The sequence below is a fragment of the Papilio machaon genome, chromosome 1 (assembly GCF_912999745.1).
Source record: "Papilio machaon chromosome 1, ilPapMach1.1, whole genome shotgun sequence".
In the NCBI taxonomy this organism is placed as follows: domain Eukaryota; kingdom Metazoa; phylum Arthropoda; class Insecta; order Lepidoptera; family Papilionidae; genus Papilio; species Papilio machaon.
In genome coordinates, this window is record NC_059986.1 from 5,846,159 (window position 1) to 5,867,381 (window position 21,223).

At 32.5% G+C, this 21,223-nt stretch overlaps 1 protein-coding gene across 5 annotated transcripts in view; it reads left to right on the forward strand.

Annotated features, from left to right (window-relative positions):
* Positions 1–21,223, forward strand: part of LOC106712157 (neural-cadherin) — a 303,500-nt gene that overhangs the window by 23,997 nt on the left and 258,280 nt on the right. For 4 of the 5 annotated variants that reach the window (XM_045678300.1, XM_045678237.1, XM_045678335.1 and 1 more), the window contains exons 3-4: positions 19,649–19,660; positions 20,188–20,489. In XM_045678300.1, the coding sequence (XP_045534256.1) occupies positions 19,649–19,660; positions 20,188–20,489 (314 nt within the window). The remainder of the gene's footprint in view (positions 1–19,648; positions 19,661–20,187; positions 20,490–21,223) is intronic. The other variant, XM_045678356.1, reaches the window with a different exon arrangement.

The following is a 21,223-nucleotide window of genomic DNA, read 5'->3' on the forward strand; positions in this document are numbered from 1 at the left end:
TTCAACAAATATGTTTATTCGTTAGAATATAACAATTTCTGACTCACCACAAACAATAGCAGTTTCAATCTTCTCACGCGATGAAATCTAAAAACAATACGGTCCATTCGTGAGCAGGCGGTCCAGTTCGGGCGTGTATAGAAAAAATCCAGCGATACATAAACAGAATGCTGGAGATTCGTGTCAACGGCCGGCCCTTTGTTACCCGCACCCTTTTGCCCCGGGCTAGCTATTTCAAGGGTGGGTACACTAAATATCCTTTTACTGATAAGATATTAAGGCCTCCGCGACACAACGTTAATAACTTCCATCACGCAATAACTGTTGTCTGGGAGTTATTTAAGATGACTTTATTTCGCCGGTAAATCATAATTTGGTAAATAGTTCCCGGCTTGAACTATTTATTAATAGTTCAAACTATGAACTGTTATTAAATGCTTAAACTAAATAATATTAGGGTCGGTAATGGTTCATTATTAGTTGAATTTCAAGAGATGTATCAAATGGAAACTATAAATTGTTTTACGCTAGATATCTCGGCTCAAAAGCAATAAGGGCATCGTTATGGACGATAACTCTTGTTCTGTACATAAGGAAAGAACTAACTACTGATTTGTACTGAACTAGTGTTGTCTCTTTACATTTGAAAATTAGTAATTTTATGTTATTACATTTTTGCGCGGAAAAGTAGAGCAATAATACGAGTAAATAGTTGATAAAATGATACATTAAAATAAATCAAATGTATTGGGCATAAAATATAGTAAATTATCTTTTGTTTTAACTCAATTATAAAAAGCTTGAGATATACGTCAGTCCCGTAACAAAGTTCTGTTTCTAATATTCTTTGTACAATTTTTATTAGCGTCCTCTTGTATTTACATTGTTCCTTTTGTCTTCTTTGAATATAATTGATAAACTTTGGAATTAATCTGCTGTACTTAACAATAACAGAAAGAACCGTTCTATGAACAATAATTGCGTTGTCCAATTTAAATGCGAAGTTTTAATTTTTACCTTTTTAAAGATTTGTTACAATGGACTGTTACAGGTTTTGCTGCTTAAATTTCACTATTCATAACCTTATTCATGCCAATTTAATAATTGTTCCTCCTTTTAGTTAATTATATATTTACTTACACGATGTTTTCGGTTCATTTCTTAAATGTTTAAATTTTTGTTTAATTATCTTTTAAATTTTTGAAAGCTCATGATGTCATGTCGCATGATCATTGTCATGATGTTACTTTATATGTACAATCTAAAATACACACATACTAAATAATATATTACATCAGACTCGTTGTTTACATTAATTTTGTCCAATATCGAACCTCCTGTGTTAACTCCCGCCGGAGTCATTATAATAACGACACGTGGCAGGGGGATGGAAATTGCATTGATATATAATTGTTAACACAGGGGATGACGCTGTAAATTTATACTAACGCAACTCGCTTATAAAAAAATGTCTCTATTCGCTAAGCTTTAAATGTGGTAAAAGAAATATCGAGACTTTTTAATAGTTTATACAAGTAATGTTTTATCCAGCCTAATGATCCAATTTGTGCTTGATTACGTCTTAAGTCTGTGGCCCAAAAACATTTTTGTCCAATATAGCTATATTTAAGTTTTTAGGAATATACCTAAGTGTGGCTAAGTTATATTAAAATTATAATAATATAATATTTTTTTTTACTGAAAGATTATAAACTTAACGTAGGTACATTTAGTTAGCACAGGGATATATATACTGCATTACATATTCCGTAAGAAATGAATAGCAGCGTAATAATATACCTTACAAAATGTATGCTATTTTAAGTTGTGTAGAATATATTTTTCAGTTGAAAGGAAAGAAAATAACTTTGTAATATTATTTTAAAATTACAATAGAAAGTGTATTGTAAAATTTAAATCAACATCAAATCAACATATTGGTTAATTGAAAATATTATAACTCATTAAATTTAAAACATTTACTGAAAATAGTCAAAGCTTACGAATGATACAAATAGCGTTAGGTACCCAAAAACTTAAATATAGTTTTCCGTTTAATTCGAATTCAAATGTGGGATCTTAAATAAAAAACCGTACCCAATTTTTTAACGAAAATAAAACAATTTATCACATCAACCGCAAATGGAATAATAAAATAAGAGGAAAAAACTATCAAAGTTATTGTAATAGACACCACTTTATCTCGGGAAATGTTGCAAATGGAGGCAGATGTATATCCTCTTACCAACTGAGAGCTGCCGTAACTCAACATCTACTCGTGTTATCGTATTTGTTTAAGTAATAAGAAAAGTTGATCCCGATATAAGTTTTTCTTTATGACTAGTCTATTACACTTTAAAAAATAGAATATCTACAACAGATTTATTTTATTTGAAACACTCTAAATCATAACATTAAAATACCAGGCAATATAGTAACTACCATTTATACTCGAATTTGGTTGTTATGTTACATAAATAAGAAATATGTAAATACATATGTTACAGATATTTCATACCAAAGTATAAACATTTTCTAAAAATACACGTCTAAACATTTCAGATATGCCACTGCATGTCTATACAAATGCATTCACTTCGCAGTGTATTCATATGGCTAAAGATTCAGCTGCATTTCCGAATATTGAAGGAAATATAGACGAAATGTAGAATTATTTCGTTGTATAGTTTAATCCCTCCAGTCGTAGTCCAGTCAGCGGAAATGCGGAAGCACGTTATCGAGGGGCGGCGTGATATATTGTCGCTTTCTTAGAGAAATATTGTCCAACGCACGCTATATACCTAACTTTTGTTGTAAGCGACCATTCAAAGTAAATAAATCATGATGTTGATTTTCACTTCATATGTGTGCTTTATACATTTTTTGATAAATACTTTTATCTGGAAGTTGTCTGTTTAGTTTATCATGAACATTTTAAACCTTTTAGATAAACTAGTATTTATTTCAAATCTTAAGAAATATTCTGATACGACTTTACTGACTGTTTTGGTTAAGTTATATGATTCCTAATAAATATTTCTCACAGTATGTAAATACTTCAGTGGTATTTTTATTCTTATGCAATTATTGTTAATCCTATTAGATGCTGTATTCTTTTATGATAATAACGGGCATTGCATAGTTAAATCAATGTTTAAATGCACCTACCCGCTATACACGCGCCGTTAAGCTCGTCATAAAATAAATTATTAACAATGAGAATGATACAAAGCTACTATTTCGCATTCTAAAAATGAATTATAGTCCAGGTTCCGCAATGCGGTGTTCGAATGGGGTGGCAGGAATGGCCGCCACTGCATGGTGCAAAGGAAAGGGATGAAGGACCAACTTAGCGTATTCCCTATAATGAAACCATATCAAACATGCAACTAACTCTATTTAAAGTCCGACGACTATCCCATTCGTATTTTAATTTTTATGCTAAGTTTATTTCTACATAAAGCTTTTTATTTACCTTTTGTGAAGGAAAACATCATGATGCAATCTGGACATATCTGCGAAATAATTCGAAGATATATATAAAGTCAACGAACCCGCACTTGCCCAGCGTGGTTGATTATGGCCTAGTCAACCCTAACTTAGTGTAGGCTCTGAGCCCCTTAGTGGTGACGTACAGTGAGCTGATGATGATGATGATTTTGTAATGTCCGCGATATGATATTTTATAACTGACACTCAAATATGCAACTACAAAATTACTAAGAGTCTTTTGAGTATCAAAATAAAATTGTGATTCAATATGAAACTTTTATTGTATTTAATTTAGTTATAGCATAATTGTTGTTAAAATGATTATGATTCAACGAAATAGAATCCTTATCCGCTAATGCACTAAATTACTAATTATGGCTTTTAAGTATGTATTAATGGACAGAAAATTATGTCATACAAAGTATTCACCTTTCTGTTCAGAAAGAATTTCTCATTTTACGTAATCAAATTACATCCTTAACACCAACGAAATCATTGGGCCTATTCGTAACAACTGCTAATATTATGTAAAATGTTTACTACTCTAACGAAATAATGTAATGGAACGCGTTCTCAAACTTTCTTTTGATGACTACACAGATTCGATTTAGTTGGTGATCTGTACGGGGGAGTCGGGCGGATGTCGCCGATTTAGCTGTGACGGAGACAAAGTATTCGGATTGATTGTTCCTGACACTAAAATCAATAATAAAGATTTTGTTATTGCTCTTGCGACCCTCCTTGTTTTTTCCAACTGTCATAGAATAGTTTGGATGTTTGCTGTATTTTATGTTTTTGCATGTATTCTTTGGTTTTTATATTATCTTTGTTTTTAGATTATCCTAAAATGTGTAAGCTGGTATTGTAAAGATATAACTTTTAAGTCGTAATTTTAAATACATTTCCTACAACTATTCTTTATATTTTTTATCTTAGCATAAAACGGGACACTGGGAAATAATTTCTTCCAATGCGCATTTTAGTGGTCGTTAAAAAAGCACTAGAATTCTGCTTTCTATTCCGACGCCTTATAGTGTTTTTATTACTCATCTTCAGGTTTTATGATTTGGCGATATTTTTTATTGGAGTCCATCTTGTAGTTATTGTGCAAATAAATTTTGTATGTATGTTTTAGTGATTAATTTCATGGATGTATGGTTGGTGAGTAAACGCTAAATTTAGTAGTTGCCCTAAATTAGTTAGTTAAATTAGTACGAATAACTGTCTAATAATTTAAATTTTGAAAATTCTCAATCATTTTATTTTACCTTAATTTAAATTTTTGAGAGCGTAGCCCTCATAAATTATCTATTAAATAAAAAAAAATCTTGGCAAAAGCAGACAAAATAAATAAAAATAGCAATATTGGCGTATTTATTTACGATCTAAAATAGCGCCGCATATGTAAGTACAGTAAAATCTATCATTCTGACCAAGATGCATTTTAAAATATATATTTTTTTGCTGTTTTTTACACTATTTATCCAAAGATGTGGAGATTTGGACAATTTCCATTAAAATTATAAAAACAATTCTATTCTTTTTGCCTTTGAAAGTTATTCTCACAGGAAAGAAAGCATATTACTGTTTCTTTGTCCATGGTGTACTTTAGCTCATATAAATCCCTTCTCGGGTAAATTGCCATAATTTTAGATAACGTGAATAAAATGGTCTCAGTTTTCTTTTTATTACTTTACATATTCCCTTGTTAAGATTTATATTTATTACTCGTTGGTTTAAATCTGCATATATAGGACTTATTTTGCAATCTTTTCAGTAAAAAATATAGTTTAGTTTTATGTTATTTAGTTAGTTTTATTATTAAACTAAAGTCATTTTATTTCACTTTGCTTACGATGCATTTTGAAATGACTAAGAATTAGGTAAGTTTTTTTTTTAATTAAAGCGCAAAACTGATTTAGAAGATCTATCTCAAAATATGATTAAAACTAAGTATTAATCAAATGGAACTTGCTGAAAGCTGTAGAGTTTTCCATGCGTTACATGTAAAATATCGATTTACTATTAGCACTTACAGACGGCATTGCTCTCTAAATTCGTTGTCTGCAAAATGCCAAACTATAGACAAATAGTATTAACCATTTAGTTTCGGGTTCAGTCGCCTTGCGTTTGTGGTAATTCACACAATATAGACTGTATTTTTACTTTTAAAGCTTGTAAAAAGCTTATGTATACAGAGCGAGCAGCGTACATCTTTCGGGTTTCAGAACTATTATTATGTTTTTGATAACAATATTAAGTTATAGCTTGTATTACTCAAAATGGACGAAGATGTTTTAGAAGAAGGGTTACGAGCATCGTATTGCTCGACGTCATTGCACGCATACATAGTTTAAATGCCTTTTCGAGACGTCTACAAAGGACGTGCGAGAGACACCCCAAGCTTGGAATGATACCTACTAAAATCCTTTCGCATGTGAGCGAGCGCGTAATAACATTTATTTTTTCTTCAATTCTAAATGTTAATATAATTTAGGTTACAATATATGAATTCTCGAACTTATGTTATTCTTACGTACAATTGTGTCGCATAAGCATTGGAATGGAAGGGAATTAAAACGCAAAGAAGAGTGTTATTCTCTATTTTCGGAATAAATCAATACGGCATTTTAAATATTAACGAAAAACATTTAACGTTTTTCGTTAATATTTAAAACATAACCTTACTTATCTCATTTGATATCTAATGACCTTAGCGAAAACCTCATAGCAATATTACTTCCTTATGTCTTTAATCATATAAAACATGTACAAAAGATGCGGGTCGTCATAAAGCAAAAGCCGAAGCTATAATGGCGGCTATTGTGATATTCCCGTAGCAGCGGGTAGTTCTCGCGATATATAAGAAAGTTTTTGCGCGAGTAAAGCTCACGGGCTTGCTCCGCGTCCCAACTGATGAGTTTAGGAAGTTGCTTTTTCTCCCCTCCGCTATTGGGGACATGTTACGGTCTTGAATATAAAATGGTATGGCTGAAGTTCGTATAAAATAATAATGAAACATTTATTACATTTACAGATTTTTAAGCGATAAATTGATTTAGTACATTTTTCTTGTTTCATTAAACGAAAATTTCCTTTAGATTATTTATGTTACACTAACTGTTGCCAACGACTCTGAAAAATTAATTAATAGCCTATGTGTTCTAGACTCTGTTCTACATCAATGCCAAATTTCAGCAAAATCCGTTGAGGCGTTCTGGAGATACCTTCTAACAAACATCCATTCATCCATCTAAACATTCGCATTTATAATATATTACTAGATGGTGGTAGTCAGTAACAGTGAACTCGTACTAAGTCAATAATAATACCGAGAATATTACTCCTTATTTATTAATATCGTTTCAAGTTAAACTGTATCGTATATCGCATTCGTAGCTACAAGTGAGACGAAATTATTGATTTTAGCGCAGCGAGTTCGCAAACTTTTACAGTCTTCCCCTTGCACACAAAATGCTTATAGCTGATTCGATATATTCCATTTTCTTAATCCTACTGGTTACTGCCGGCAACCAGGGGAACATAAAATCAATACACGAAATTTCTAGAACATATTACTTTATTATACTCGTATGTACAAATTTTATTCGTTATCTATATTTTTCGAACCGAAAAATAATAATACTATCTTACCTTGTCAATTATTCTCTTTGGAATTAAAAAAAAAAATAATGTTTTTTTACACAGTGTAAACGTATAATAAAAAAGAGAATAATAAAGAGAGTTCTAAGTCTCTAAACGTATTGATAGATAAGCGTATTAACACATTAAGATTTTTAAGTTCAAAGGTCGACGCGCAAGTTTGTAAAGTGTTCATTGGGTACAGCACGTGTGCAGTGCGTTTGTACAGGCAGAGGCAATGTGTTAAAAATAGAGCGCACCGGACATTGAACTGTACGCCGCCGGACATCACTGTAATGAAACTGTCTCAATGCTTTTGCTTTGCTTTTTCACTACTGAATCAATTTCCCGAGCTCACGAAATAGCTCCCACGCCTACATCAAACCTCTAGGTTTACGTTTATCGCTTTGACCTTTCTATTCTCGTTGTTATAACAGATAGTGACTGAAATTCTAAATTGAGTCCGTGATTGTCACGGTATTCTCTTATATTTCTGTTGTATCTCGTAATGTCGTATTTGAACTCTAATTCTTGTAACAAATTATACTTTTTCTATTTACATATATACATGGTATGTATATGTACATAATGACTTCTTTATTAATGCATACGTTAATAATCGTATTACATAAGAAGAAACTTTATTTAATAATGTAACTTTTAATGTGTATTTTATAGATATGAGAATGTTTTATATAAGTAAAATAGTATCCCATCGTGATTTTTAATATTTGAAAAGATAGCGGAAAAAACACGGCAATTCGTTATTGAAATCCTAACAGATTCAACAAACAAGGATATAAAATGATCAATCGATTAAATATATAACATTAACGATACCGTAATTTGTACGTCAGTAATCGTAGATACAACCCGACAGTCTCACTCTAGTGTAATAGTAATTAATGACAGGACACTTCTGACTTATAGCTGAGTAATTTCTTTGATGCCATTACCAATAAATTGGTAATTATCGTCGATTGAGGAGCTGATATAATGTAACAAGTTACATCGCATTCTCTGCAATAAATTACGTTTATGACACGTGTTCATGGTCGTTTATGACAGGTGCTAATTTTGAGGCTGGGTTTCGATTACTATTGTATGATAACTATTTTTTTAATATCTTAATATTTTAAAACGTTAAGAACCTAGATGCGTAGAATTACTCAGAGTTTTTCGTTACTACGAGGGGAGGTCCAAAAGTTCGCGGAATGAAAGGGTTGTCAATGAAATATAACAATAAATTTATTTTTCCTTTTCAATATAATCACCCTTAAGTCTAATACATTTATTCGATCTATGAATTAATTTTTCTAAACCATCGAAAAAATATTTTTTGTCTTTGGCCTCAAAATGGGCCGAAATTGCCTCCTTCACTTCATTATCGTCGGAAAATTTCCTTCCCCTTAGCTCTTTTTTTAAATTTGGAAATAAATAAAAATCGCTAGGAGCCAGGTCTGGACTGTAGGGTGGGTGAACAAGTGGTTCGAACCCATGTGTGTGCAGAGCAGCCATGGCAACTCGGCTCTTGTGAACCGGCGCGTTGTCTTGCAAAAGCAACACACCCTTGGCCAATTTTCCTCGACGTTTTTCTTTAATTGACTCCTTTAACTTTTCTAATATGAGTGCGTAGTATTCTCCGGTTATAGTGGTACCTTTTTCTTTATAATCAATGAGTAATATTCCCTTACAATCCCAAAAAACAGTGGCCATCAACTTTCCCGCCGATTCTGACACCTTGAATTTTTTGGGAGGTGGTGTACCCTTTTTGTGCCATTGCATGGACTCCTGTTTGGACTCAGGTTCAAAGTGATGAACCCATGTTTCATCTCCAGTAACAATCCGCTCCAAAATCTGCACGGGCTCGTCTCCACACAACTCCAAAAAGTGCTTAGACGCGTCGACGCGCTGCTGTTTTTGAAGCGGCGTGAGCATTCTCGGCACCCATCTTGCACTGACTTTTGTCATGCCCAGGTGGTCGTGCAGGATACGCAAAATAGTTGTATCTGATACTCCAACAAATGCAGATAATTGTTTCTTCTTCAAACGTGTGTCTTCGAGTACAAGTTTTTCGACTTTTTCGACGATGTCTGATGTGGTGGCGTCAGCTGGCCGCCCAGAGCGAGAGTCGTCTTCAATTGAATCTCGACCATGTTTAAAAAGACCATGCCACTTATAAACCATTGTTTTACCAGGGCACTGATCTCCATAAACGGCTTCCATTTCATTTAAAATGGTTTGAACGTTTTTTCCTTGCTTGGTAAGGAATTTTATCACAGCGCGATGTTCAATTTTCTCCATAGTTGCAGTTTGCTTCCGGATTGACTTGTTCAGCAGGCGAGTACTCGTAAACGAATGGCACTATAGGGTTGAAATGTTATATATATACTAATTATGAGTGCCCAATTAGTATGACACTAAGCGAGCTACCCTATCCCCACTCCATCCCCTCCATTCCGCGAACTTTTGGACCTCCCCTCGTAGAAGAGACTTATTGTTGGATCATAAAATTTTGATTCCAAGCTCATCTCTATGAGTATATGAACTGAAGCGTTGTAAAAATGTGTCTACATAACTGAGATATATGGCATATATATAGGGTTTTTTATGGTGTATCACTAACGTTTCTATTGTCGGTGGTGAGCTCAATAAATTCGGGCATTGGAGTAAAAATAACAAACGTGAGCCGCTTTGTTCAACGGCCGTTAGCTGGTCGTCAACTATTGTCTATGATATTTATACGATCCTTTGATTTTGTGTGTATTATGTAAGGGTTATAATGTTGCGGTTATTACTTTTTATAAACAATCCATATTACACGAGTATAAAGAAATTGTAAGAGTTTAAGAAGCCAAAACATGATCAGGATTCTTGATACTAGCTTCGAGCTAGACTTGAAGTAAATCGTTCAATTCAATTTAAAACGGACGGTGATAAAGTACCACAGCTGTCTCTATTAGATTCGATAAGATGGCGCTTAGATTTGAGTGTTTATAAAAGTATAGTTAACATAGTATGATGGTTCAAGCGTTGAAAAAGTAATAAGACTGTCCGAACATAAAAATACAAAAGAATGATGGCCAACCAGTGTTGAGCGTACCTCAATAATCGATACAATTTGTTGCCATGGAGTTAGAAGCATTACGCAAACATACTTACAATAATATATGTATGTGTGAGTTGTATCGCGTTGTGCCGTTAAACGAAAATTCCATTGTCGGTCTTGGACGGTCCAGGCTCCCCGGGGTACGCTTTTCGGTCCCAGTCCCCAACCGCGCTATTTTCGGTCGCCTTTGACTGCCTGGATAGCATCGCTATCTAGCCTCCTGCAATAAATTCTTTACCATCTGGAATTCTATTTCACAGTTACGTTTACTCCCCACTGAATGCAAAACAATAAAAAGAACTTAAGGTGGCCATTTTGATTTCATTATTTATGTAGTTTTTTAATTCAAATTCTTTTACTGAGATAAAAACGAACAAGTAAATTAGTTTTATGAAATACGCGTTTACTCAAATCGCTAGTTAGCTATACAAATCGATTTTTACGTAATTTCGATTAATAAGTGAATGAAATGTAATCGTAGGGCTTTGGAGTTGGACGGGTACGAGTAGCTAGTATCGTGACTAACGAAGCCCTACACTGCTATTTTAATTGCCCTTATAGTAGCAGCCCGTATTCCATACAGCCGCTGTCAAATGACCCGACAAATTGACCGCAACACGCGATGTTCTATACAATTATTTACGTAGCTTTTCTGTGTAATAGATTTCGCGTGGCGTTGATTGTTCTTTCGATTTTTCATTAAGCTTTTTTTTGAATTCATGATTAGCTTCTTTTGATGTTTTAATTATCTGATAAGAGACCAGCTAGTAGCAATTAGTAGTTACACTGCAGCCTCGGTTAGTAAGTGTATGCCTTTTCAATCTGATAAACACTCAATACGAAAATAAAATCAAGGAAAAGTGGCCTTTGTCCTAAAATATGAATATGTTACACAATTTTTATTTACAGTGTGATATGCAAATTTCCACGCGCCCTGCTTAAACATTAATTAGAGTCATTTAGCAGCTCTAATTTTGACGTTAACGTTCCATTTCTCGCTGTACACCATCTGTTATACTTGTAATTACAGGACAAATATCCAATTGCTAACGTACAATGTTTTCGTTCATTGACCGTGTACGATGTAATTTTACAGAACTCTATTGCGGTAACGATTTGCTCGCTACGGTTTTATAAAGGCTACGTTGTAACGTAATTAAGGCTTTGAGGAAAATATAATCGGTGACCGTAAACATGAGCTAACAGTTTTACCTAAAGCTAGTTTCACAGTAGGGTAGTCGCTGTCTACTGCTCTGCATTGTTTTACCCTCGTGAAACTAACATTACTGTAACTATACCTGAGCGCAGTCAGTTTTCGGTTTACAAACAGAGCACGTACTTGTCATTTAGACCCTCCTGAATTTAAGTAGGGATAATATCTCAAAGATGGCGGAAGGATATAACTAAAATGTAAGCGTACCCGAAATGGTATTTTGTTAAAAGTTTTTTTTTTGTTATGGTTCACAAAGTCTTTACCTGCCAGTAACAAAATATTCATCTATGGATAAAGATTAGCAAAGTCATTGTGGAAAATAAACACATTTCAATTACGATGATGATGTATGAAGTAAAGAATTGTTTGCAATAATCTTGGCTTAATTCAATTCAATAACAAAGTATTTCATGGAACCATCAAAATATTATTATTAATATTATTATAAACTATCGATGAATCTGTTATGATAATTATTTACTTCATTCGATCTTAGTTATTTATTTATTATATGGGTATAAAACTCAAATATATATAAATGTTAAGAGCCAAAAGTAATTGAAACAAATTTTCAATTGCGGATACTGTTCGTAGAATCAATACGTTCGGTTCGCTATGTCACTACAAACTTTTATTTCCGATCTTCAATCAGCGCCCGTTGAAATGTTCATGACGTTCGATTTCATCTTGTATTTACACAGAGCTCGAGTGATTGGGCGAAGTGTTTGCTTGCATCTCGTTTACATTTATGTGCATACACTTTTAGTTACCTATCTTCCTTTACGTGTTATGTTAGTATTGTGTGATTCCATGTTTGCTAGAAATTTTGTCTCTTTTTTTTTGTAATAATTCACGCTGCAAAGATATAGTGCAGTTATAATGATATACTGCAGTGTAACACTAGTATAATCACTTGAGGAAAAAAAACGATATTGAAAAGTATGGTGTAATCTTTACCGTACCTTTGCCTAACAAACAAGTCTGTAAAAAACTTTTTATTAACTCTGTATTTTCAAAGAAAATGAGGGGGATGAAAATGTGTTTTGAAAGTGGAAACCCCCTTATCATACCGATTTTCAATAACGCTATAGCAACTTGATTTGATGAGGCAGTAGCCTAATCGTTAAGGGTTCAGATTTTCAATAACGTGGTAGAGGTTTCGAATCCGGCCATTCGACTATTGTCTTAAACCATATCGTAACAAAAGCCTAGAGCTTAGTTGCAATGATCCAAGTAATATTAGTAAATTAACAAAAATCAGCTAATTAAAAAAAAAAAAAGATTCTCTTGAACCACTAAGATATCTCTCTTAAATTTTCTAGTGTAATAAATGAGCTCGGAAGATCTAACTTATATGTTCTACTTTATACGTCAATTAAGCTACAAAGTCCCTAATGTTTTGCTATAAGTTGTTAGTCAAGAAAAGCATGTAGGTATTAAGTTAGATTTTAAAACCTCAATTAGTTATAAGTATACGTTTTTTGTTAGGAAATTGTTCTACTTATACGATAACTTCTATATGATACGGAACGATGACTCAATGATATCGTTTTTTTTTTTATTATAACATGTTGTGATTAATATATAAATGTTTTCTTTTCAGGTACGTTCATAAGGAATCGGTGATAAAGAGAAAAAAGTATTTTGGTAACTAATCCATAGAAATAACCGCCAAATATATTTTTAGTTATACTATATTAACTTACTTTATAAAAATATTCACTAATTTATTTTGTGGCAAACTTTTACATAGATTGTTTCGAATGTTACTAATTAGCCGACTTCAAAAAGAAGGAGGTTATCAATTCGACTGTTTTTTTTTTTTTTTTTTATGTGTGTTACCGCGAAACTCGGCCCCTGGTGCTCCGATTTTGATAAAAATTATTTTAATCGAAAGGAAGTGCTTGCAGGTGGGTCCCATTTTTTTTTTTTTTTTTTAAATAACTAGAAGACTAGTAGATTTTGAATATAGCTTCAAAATTTGTTGCGGAAATTAGGGACATTTCAGCTTTCAGCGCTTACGTAGGCTAAACTATAGGACCTACATAAAAATGATGTATGGCGAATTGTAGCTCTTTAAATGTGCTAAATAAAAGTCCGCGATAGCATATATCTATCTTTTATAGTTTTCTCACAATAACCATTTTTTTCTTTAGAAACATTAATTAAATTCATGCCCTATTTCCGACGCTATTATTCAAGTTCAGTATTAACCCTTATGTAAATAAATATGTTCATTATCAAGAGAATTAAATGTAGATTATATTTGCAATTGAAACTATATCATTCTGTCTAATAGTTTAGGAGATATCGTAAGAATAAAATTACGCGGAAACGAAAAATGCTACATCGCTAACAATGAATAGCACAAATTTGCTTTCTGGGCTTACGTAGGTCAAACTATATGACCTACATTAAAATGATGTATGGAGTAATTATAGATCCTTAAATTTGCTAAATAAAAGTCTCAGGTGGCATATATCTATCATCTATGGATGTCTCACAAAAACCATGTTATTATGAACAAACTTCGATTAAATTGCACACGAAAAACAGCGTCGTAAGCTTACGGCGCTATTATATTATATTCGATATGAATCCTTATCCAAATAAATATGTTTGATGGCTAGAGTATTAAATGCAGATTACATTAGCCTTTAAACTATGTAATTCTGATCAATAGTTTGGAAGATATTAAATTATTAAAAACTACGCGCATTCGAAAAATGCTACTGCGGCGCGCGGCTGGACAAAATTAAAGGCACGCTACGATGTATTAGTTCGTTAATTTTCAATTTGTATACCGGTTTTGATAATTATTTCATTGTTTAAAGGATAAGTGGTTATCTGGTGTATTCTAAATTAGTTTTTGAATTGAAGTACACACATATTAAATAGGAAAGTCCTTTTCTTTATTTGTCTTATTTATGTCCTTATACGTATTAAGGAAATTTGTAATTAAACTTCAAATTCACTAAAAATTGAGAAATAAAACAAACATTTTAAGAAAAAAAAAAATAGCCGACTTCAAAACAAAAAAAACTATCTCAAACAAAATGCGCTCAAAAGTAATTTAAAAAAAACAATTTCAAACAAAATGCACTCAAAAGTAACGTAAAAAAACAATTTCAAACAAAATTCACTCAAAAGTAACATAAAAAAACAATTTCAAACAAAATGCATTCAAAAGTACCATAAAAAACAATCTCAAACAAAATACACTAAAAAGAAACAAAATAATGTCATGAAAACTTCTTTCTTTCTTTCTTCTCTCTTTCAAAAACCCTCTAAACTCTAAAGAAAGTTCTCTTCTTTCTTGTAACATGTCTATATTGTATAATTATTGTTATTTTGGAGTCGGTTTCGGCCTAAGTAGGGACATAAACGTAAGTATGTCTAATACATCTCAAATATAAAATGTCACCTATTTACTTCGGCCGACACCGACTGCGAAATAACAATAATTATACAATATAGACATGTTACAAGAAAGAAGAGAACTTTCTTTAGAGTTTAGAGGGTTTTTGAAAGAGAGAAGAAAGAAAGAAAGAAGTTTTCATGACATTATTTTGTTTCTTTTTAGTGTATTTTGTTTTTTTATAAATGCGAATGTTTAGATGGATGGATGGAAGAATGTTTGTTAGAAGGTATCACCAAAACGGCTTAACGAGTCAAATTGAAATCTAGCATAGTCTAGAAAAACACAGTGCGGTACGGCTAATAAGGTTTTTTCTAATTCGGCACGGACGGAGTCGTGGGCAACAGCTAGTTTCATAATAAATTACGAAGATTTGTTCTAACGAAACGTTTCTTGCATTGTAATAAAGATCTTTCAAATGTTGGAAGGATATTGATTAGGTAATTATGTTACCTTTGGAGGTATTGACATTCGAGCTGTCGGATTTCTTGGATTTAAAATATAGATTTGGAAATTAGAAACGTTCTCGTGGATATTTTACTCTTAAAATTAATGGTAGAGATATGATTTCATTAGCAACTTTTGACATTTCTGGTTAAAACTTTGACACTATAATAGTTATACATATTTTTGAAATTTACTTAACATTATCGATGGTACATACGGCTTAAAAAATACTGTAAATCTTAATAAATCGTCAGGTTTAATCGATGGATATCCATAAAGCAAAGATTTTATTCAACTTATTAAATTTTCACCAGCTCATTCTCAGGGTAGTCGCACCGATCTCATATTGTAAGCTCTATAGAAGAGCATTACTTCGTAACTATCCTTTAGGAACAGTTGTAATACATCTGGGATGGTATTACTACTCTGTGCATGTTGTGAGCAAACTTAAACATAAGCAGAGAAGGGAAAATTCTTTAGGGTATACTTAATTTATAATAGCGTAGACAACATACGCGAAAGATGTTTACAAAGTTTACACATTGTAGTTAGAGTATTTCTTTTTAAACGATTATAAAATTCCTGTACTTGAGTTGAGTTATTTAGAGATGAAACTTATTATAGACAACTCTATTTCATGTTAATGTAAAATTTTGGTTTTTTCCACGAGCATAGGAGATATAAACGATGAAGGGTTGCCACATGTAGTATTTACGTTATGCAGCCGTAGTTTCTAGTATCGTCAAGTTTCATTCGGCATGGGCGTCGTTTCGCCACGCGGTGAGCACGCCGCTGTAGTGTACGCATGCGTACTACAAGAGAGTACTATGGGATGAGATGTCTGCCCCCACCCCTCGCCTCACTGTAGAGATCTCCCCTCTCCCCGAGCAGACCCTCCACCGCCCCGAACACTGATAAAGTTTCATCCCTCCACCACCTTCCCTCACACCTCTTCACACGATATTAAAACCTGCCGTATTTCACGGGCACAGACGAGTGTCATTTATGCCTCGATCGCAATCAAGGAATCAAAATTGAATTTGCAATATTCATTTTGTTCGATTGATCCTGAAAAGCGCCGAATTAAACTTGAAACAACGTTACTACGAATTGAACGCAAAAATATTCAATGAGAATATTTATTGCGAACGTTATATGCGGCGAGTAAAGTGTTTATCTCACTTAAATTATGAATATAACTTTATATTGTCTTTATTTAAACAGTGGTTTTAATAATAATATAGGAATAGCAATATATTAAGTAAATAATTAAATGATAACGAAATATAAATTACTTAAAAGCCTAAGTTCAAAGTCGTGTCTCCTTTATACAAGTTTTAATAAGAGTGTACAAGGAATATTTGAGGTTTTAAAGGGATATTAAAAGTTATTATATTGTTAAATTTATCAGATTTAGACTACTATTCTCATAAATCGTCTAGTACTAAATAAATATATTTTATGCCATCGTATTAGTTTACTGCAACTATGAAATCTTTTCTCACATTTTATATTATGATAAATTTTTAATTTCACATATTTCTGTGGTAAAATGTAGTCGTTAAAACTAGTTTTCGTCACTTAATTACTACAGCTGAAAAAGTATTCCACACCACATAACTTTCTTCATAATCTCTGGACTGAGAACCATATTCGTCTTCTTCATCGTATCTTACTAATATTATAAATGCATATGCGTAGATGGATGGATGGATGTATGTTTGTTACAAGGTATATACAGAACTGCTAAACGGATTTTGCTGAAATTTTATGTGGATGTAGAGCATAGTCTGGAAAAACATATTGGCTACGAATTAAGTTCTTTTTAATTCAGCGCGGACGGAGTTGCGGGCGACAGCTAGTATATTTATAAATGTCTCTAATACAGTGAGCATTTGACCAACTGATCGAACAGTTTTAAATTTCGGGACAGTAAAACTTTTTCAAAGTTCTATTTAATTTAAAAAGTAAATTATGACATTTCAATTTCTAGCGTATAATAGTTGCTGTTAAGAAGGGGATTTTTATCTGGGCGATGGTAAATATTATCAGTAGTACTGGCGTGGTGCCAACTGCATACTGAAGCTGATGCAGCGACCACGCTCCACTAACCTCAGGTTCATATTAAATTTTTGAGTATAGAGGATGTATCGATACTGCCAACCGCAAAGTTTGGACGAAACAGGATGTATTAATTTGTAATTGAAATACAAAGACTTATTTAATGTTGTATTTTTTAAACGTATTATTCAAATTGTGTGTGTGTTATTTTTTGGTAATTTGGTTAACTAGGATATTAAGATTTTATGGTCTTTTGTAGTAGACGGGGAAAATTTGCCGATTTTTTTAGACAAACCAATGACTACGAACTACAGTATTATTATAACGGAGACTTTGGTACCTAATTTTATCTTAACATATTTTACCAAAATAAATTTATTAAACCTTTTTTGTGGGTCATGATGTGATACCCAATTAACCCATAAAAAATAAATTTAAACGGATAAAATGTACGTTTTAACCCACATAAATTGAACACGTGATGGCTTAAAACGTTTGGATTGTATCACGTCACTGCGGTATGTGATTTGTTTAGTATTTTTAGGAATAAGTTATCTATTTTTATTAATTATTTCAGACTTTTATTGCATTTTTATAACAAGATATCATTTTGTTTTTATTTGAATGTTTTAACAATTGAATCCCACGTTGTGATTGAGCCATGTAACCTTATTCCTCAGAAGTAACTGAAATTTTCTTCGTTCCTAGAGATCCAGCTAGCTTAATTAGTATGATTTTTTTTACATCACGGCCTAGTTTAGCGTCGTTTCACGTCGTTTGACGTCCGGTTTTTTGAAGTTTTTGACTTTATTATAAAAGTCAGTTGTAAAGCGATAATATTGTGCTATTTTACGTGAAAATATTTTTACACCGATGTAATTATTCTCAAATATATACTGTAAACTATATAACTAAGGTGTACAAAGTTTAAATTGCTTTATTTAACTCAGAGTAAAAACCAGAACTGAAATCACATGAGAATACGAAAAACAAAAGAATAATAATGAAAATATCCTGGTAATAAAAGTTTAAATATCTATCTGGAAAAATTAAAAACGTAATCTGATTCTTCAAGCAATGTTTCAGGAAATACAAATACAAGAACACGGAACGCGTATTGCAAGTATTGCAAGTTCGTAATTTTAAGTTTGAAAACGTTTCCTGAACTATTTTATTATATTTATAAAGTTTTAATAGATTAATTGAACTTGTACGAATACAAACTGAATTACAATTAAAATCTTGTTATATACGCAACACTACGATTGAAAGTAATTAATAATTAAAAAAAGGCTCACTAAACCCATGCTCAGAAACACTCACGTGTTAATACGAAACTTATTTTCACTATTTTTTGTTTTTATAGTTACGATTAGTGTTTAGTTTTGTTCTATCCGATTGTGTTGAAATTTCTTTGTGGACGTGTTAAACTACGTTATAATAATATAAACTGAGCACGTATGATCAGTAAACGAAGAGATTTGCGACGCGCCGCGGTCTCAAAACAAATAGTCCCCCACGTTTAATACTGAATGTATGACCGTAGAATTTTGGCCGCCGTCCAAAATCTCTGGCCTAAATGCAAAATGAATTCGCCCATATTGTTGTCAGTCGGATATGTATTAAATTATATTTACTCTCCCAATTAGCATGAATGTTTACCGTTCTACATTTCTCTAAGTAGGTATCTCGTTTGTTATAGTTAAATAGCAAACTTAAGTTCAGTTTATTTTCATTTTCAGTTATATATACTTACATAGTCGTAGAATCAAGAGACAGTAATTAATGGAAACTGTTGTAAAGTATGTTAGGGGATTATTCTAGGGGAGGGTATATTCTGTTTTAATTTAAACATCAATTACGCTAGACCGATTAAAAAATAATGTCGAATGAACATATTGCAGGTCTACGAAAATCCCGTAGGCGGAAGCGGCGTAGCAGTAAAAGTTTGCCTGCGTTTAGAAAGACTGAAATTTGTAACCTCGTATTTATTATAATTGTTAGAAGTTTTATCATATCCGTTTATTTGGCGGTTTGTCTCTGTGTCACAGTTTGTTATGGCCATCCGTAATAGCTGTTCCCTAGGGTTTTGTTTCAGAAATTAAAGTAAAAGTTACAGTTTATGCACACCCTATGAGTATTACTAATTAATAGTTAGTTACCTACTGATTTTTTTAATTAATCATATTATATGTATACTATATTTATTTATCACGACCTACTTACTAATTTAAAAATATATTTTTTTTCACGCTAACCTTGCCAGTGGCTTTGAAATGTAAGTATTATTTATTTACCTTAATAACTTTTTATTTATTTCTAAATGCATTATATTAATACATTAAAAAAATAAATCTTTTATATAAAGTTTAAAATGTTAGCATGAGACGATAAAATTTCTGTATAAAGACCATTTATTTTCAATTGTGTAGAATGATATGAATTCTTATTCCACTGTGTAACTAAATGTAGCAGCTATGCATATAACCAGTCCAATGCACGCATTTAGCTGGCGAAATGTACGTTTTAACATTTCCTTCCTCTGCATAAAACGCGGACATAAAATTCCTTCGCTACATTGTTAAAAAGTTAACTATGATAGTTGCGTGAAATTTCATGTATCAAAATGTACAGTATGTGTACATATATTGTGTAATATTTTTGCAACATATTCATTTTACATTTATTTCCACGTTTTAGGAGAATATGAATTAAGTGTTTTATTTATGTTAAAGTGTCTTTATGTATAGTAGTGTGCTTTGGTAATTTGAGAAATGATTTTAATAAACTAAATGGAAATTCCAGATACCGACAATCAACGGGTTATAATTCACGTGAAGGATGTAAACGACGAGCCGCCGTATTTCATCAATCGACCTCTACCGATGCAGACAGTTGTGCAACTCAATGCGGCTCCCAATACACCGGTGTTCACTCTACAAGCCAGAGATCCAGACACGGACCACAACATTCACTACTTCATAGTCAGAGACCGGACCGGAGGGCGATTTGAAGTGGACGAGAGATCTGGCGTCGTCCGCACGAGGGGAACGGACCCATTCCAATTGGATATGGAATACGTCCTGTATGTCAAGGCCGAAGATCAGGTGACTTATGCTTATTCATTTAATTCGTTTAAAACTAAAGAGTAATGTAAACACATCAAAAAAATCTAAGCAACGCGTACTATTTAAATTATTATATCATTTCTTACCGTGTAGGTAATACCTATGTAAACTTTTTTGATTAGAGGACATACTGGCTGGTTGTGAAAAAAATCGAGTATCATTTGTTTTTTTCACAAATTCAAAAGCGAATGCATTTGTTCTAATTTTACAGCGTTTTCTTTGCTTATTACAATGTAGTATTCGGTATCAATTTTATGATTTAAACAATAATTTTAAAAAAGTTTTGAACAAATTTGAATTTTGAGACATTTTTTACGTTATGGAGCGACGTCATTTGACCGCAGATGAAATGCAGAGAGCTGTGGGGATGTTGCAAGCGGGAATAAGTCAATCTCAGGTATCTCGGTATTTTGGTAACAATAGAAGCGTTATTTGCCGTCTTCATTAGCGTTACACTAGCGCTGTAAATTACGTTGAGAACATTCTAAGACCTTATGTCCGCCCTTTCGCACAAACGCTTGGCTCCGAAAAAAGCATTAAAAATAATATAAGTAAGAAAATACTAAGGATTTAATGCGAAACTACATTGTAAAATTGAAATTCGTATGTGTTGCTTAGACTTTTTTGATGTGTATATTTTTATACAATCTATTTTTTTTTTACATTTTAATATTTTATTTTTATAAAATATATTTTTTTATAAAATACATTTG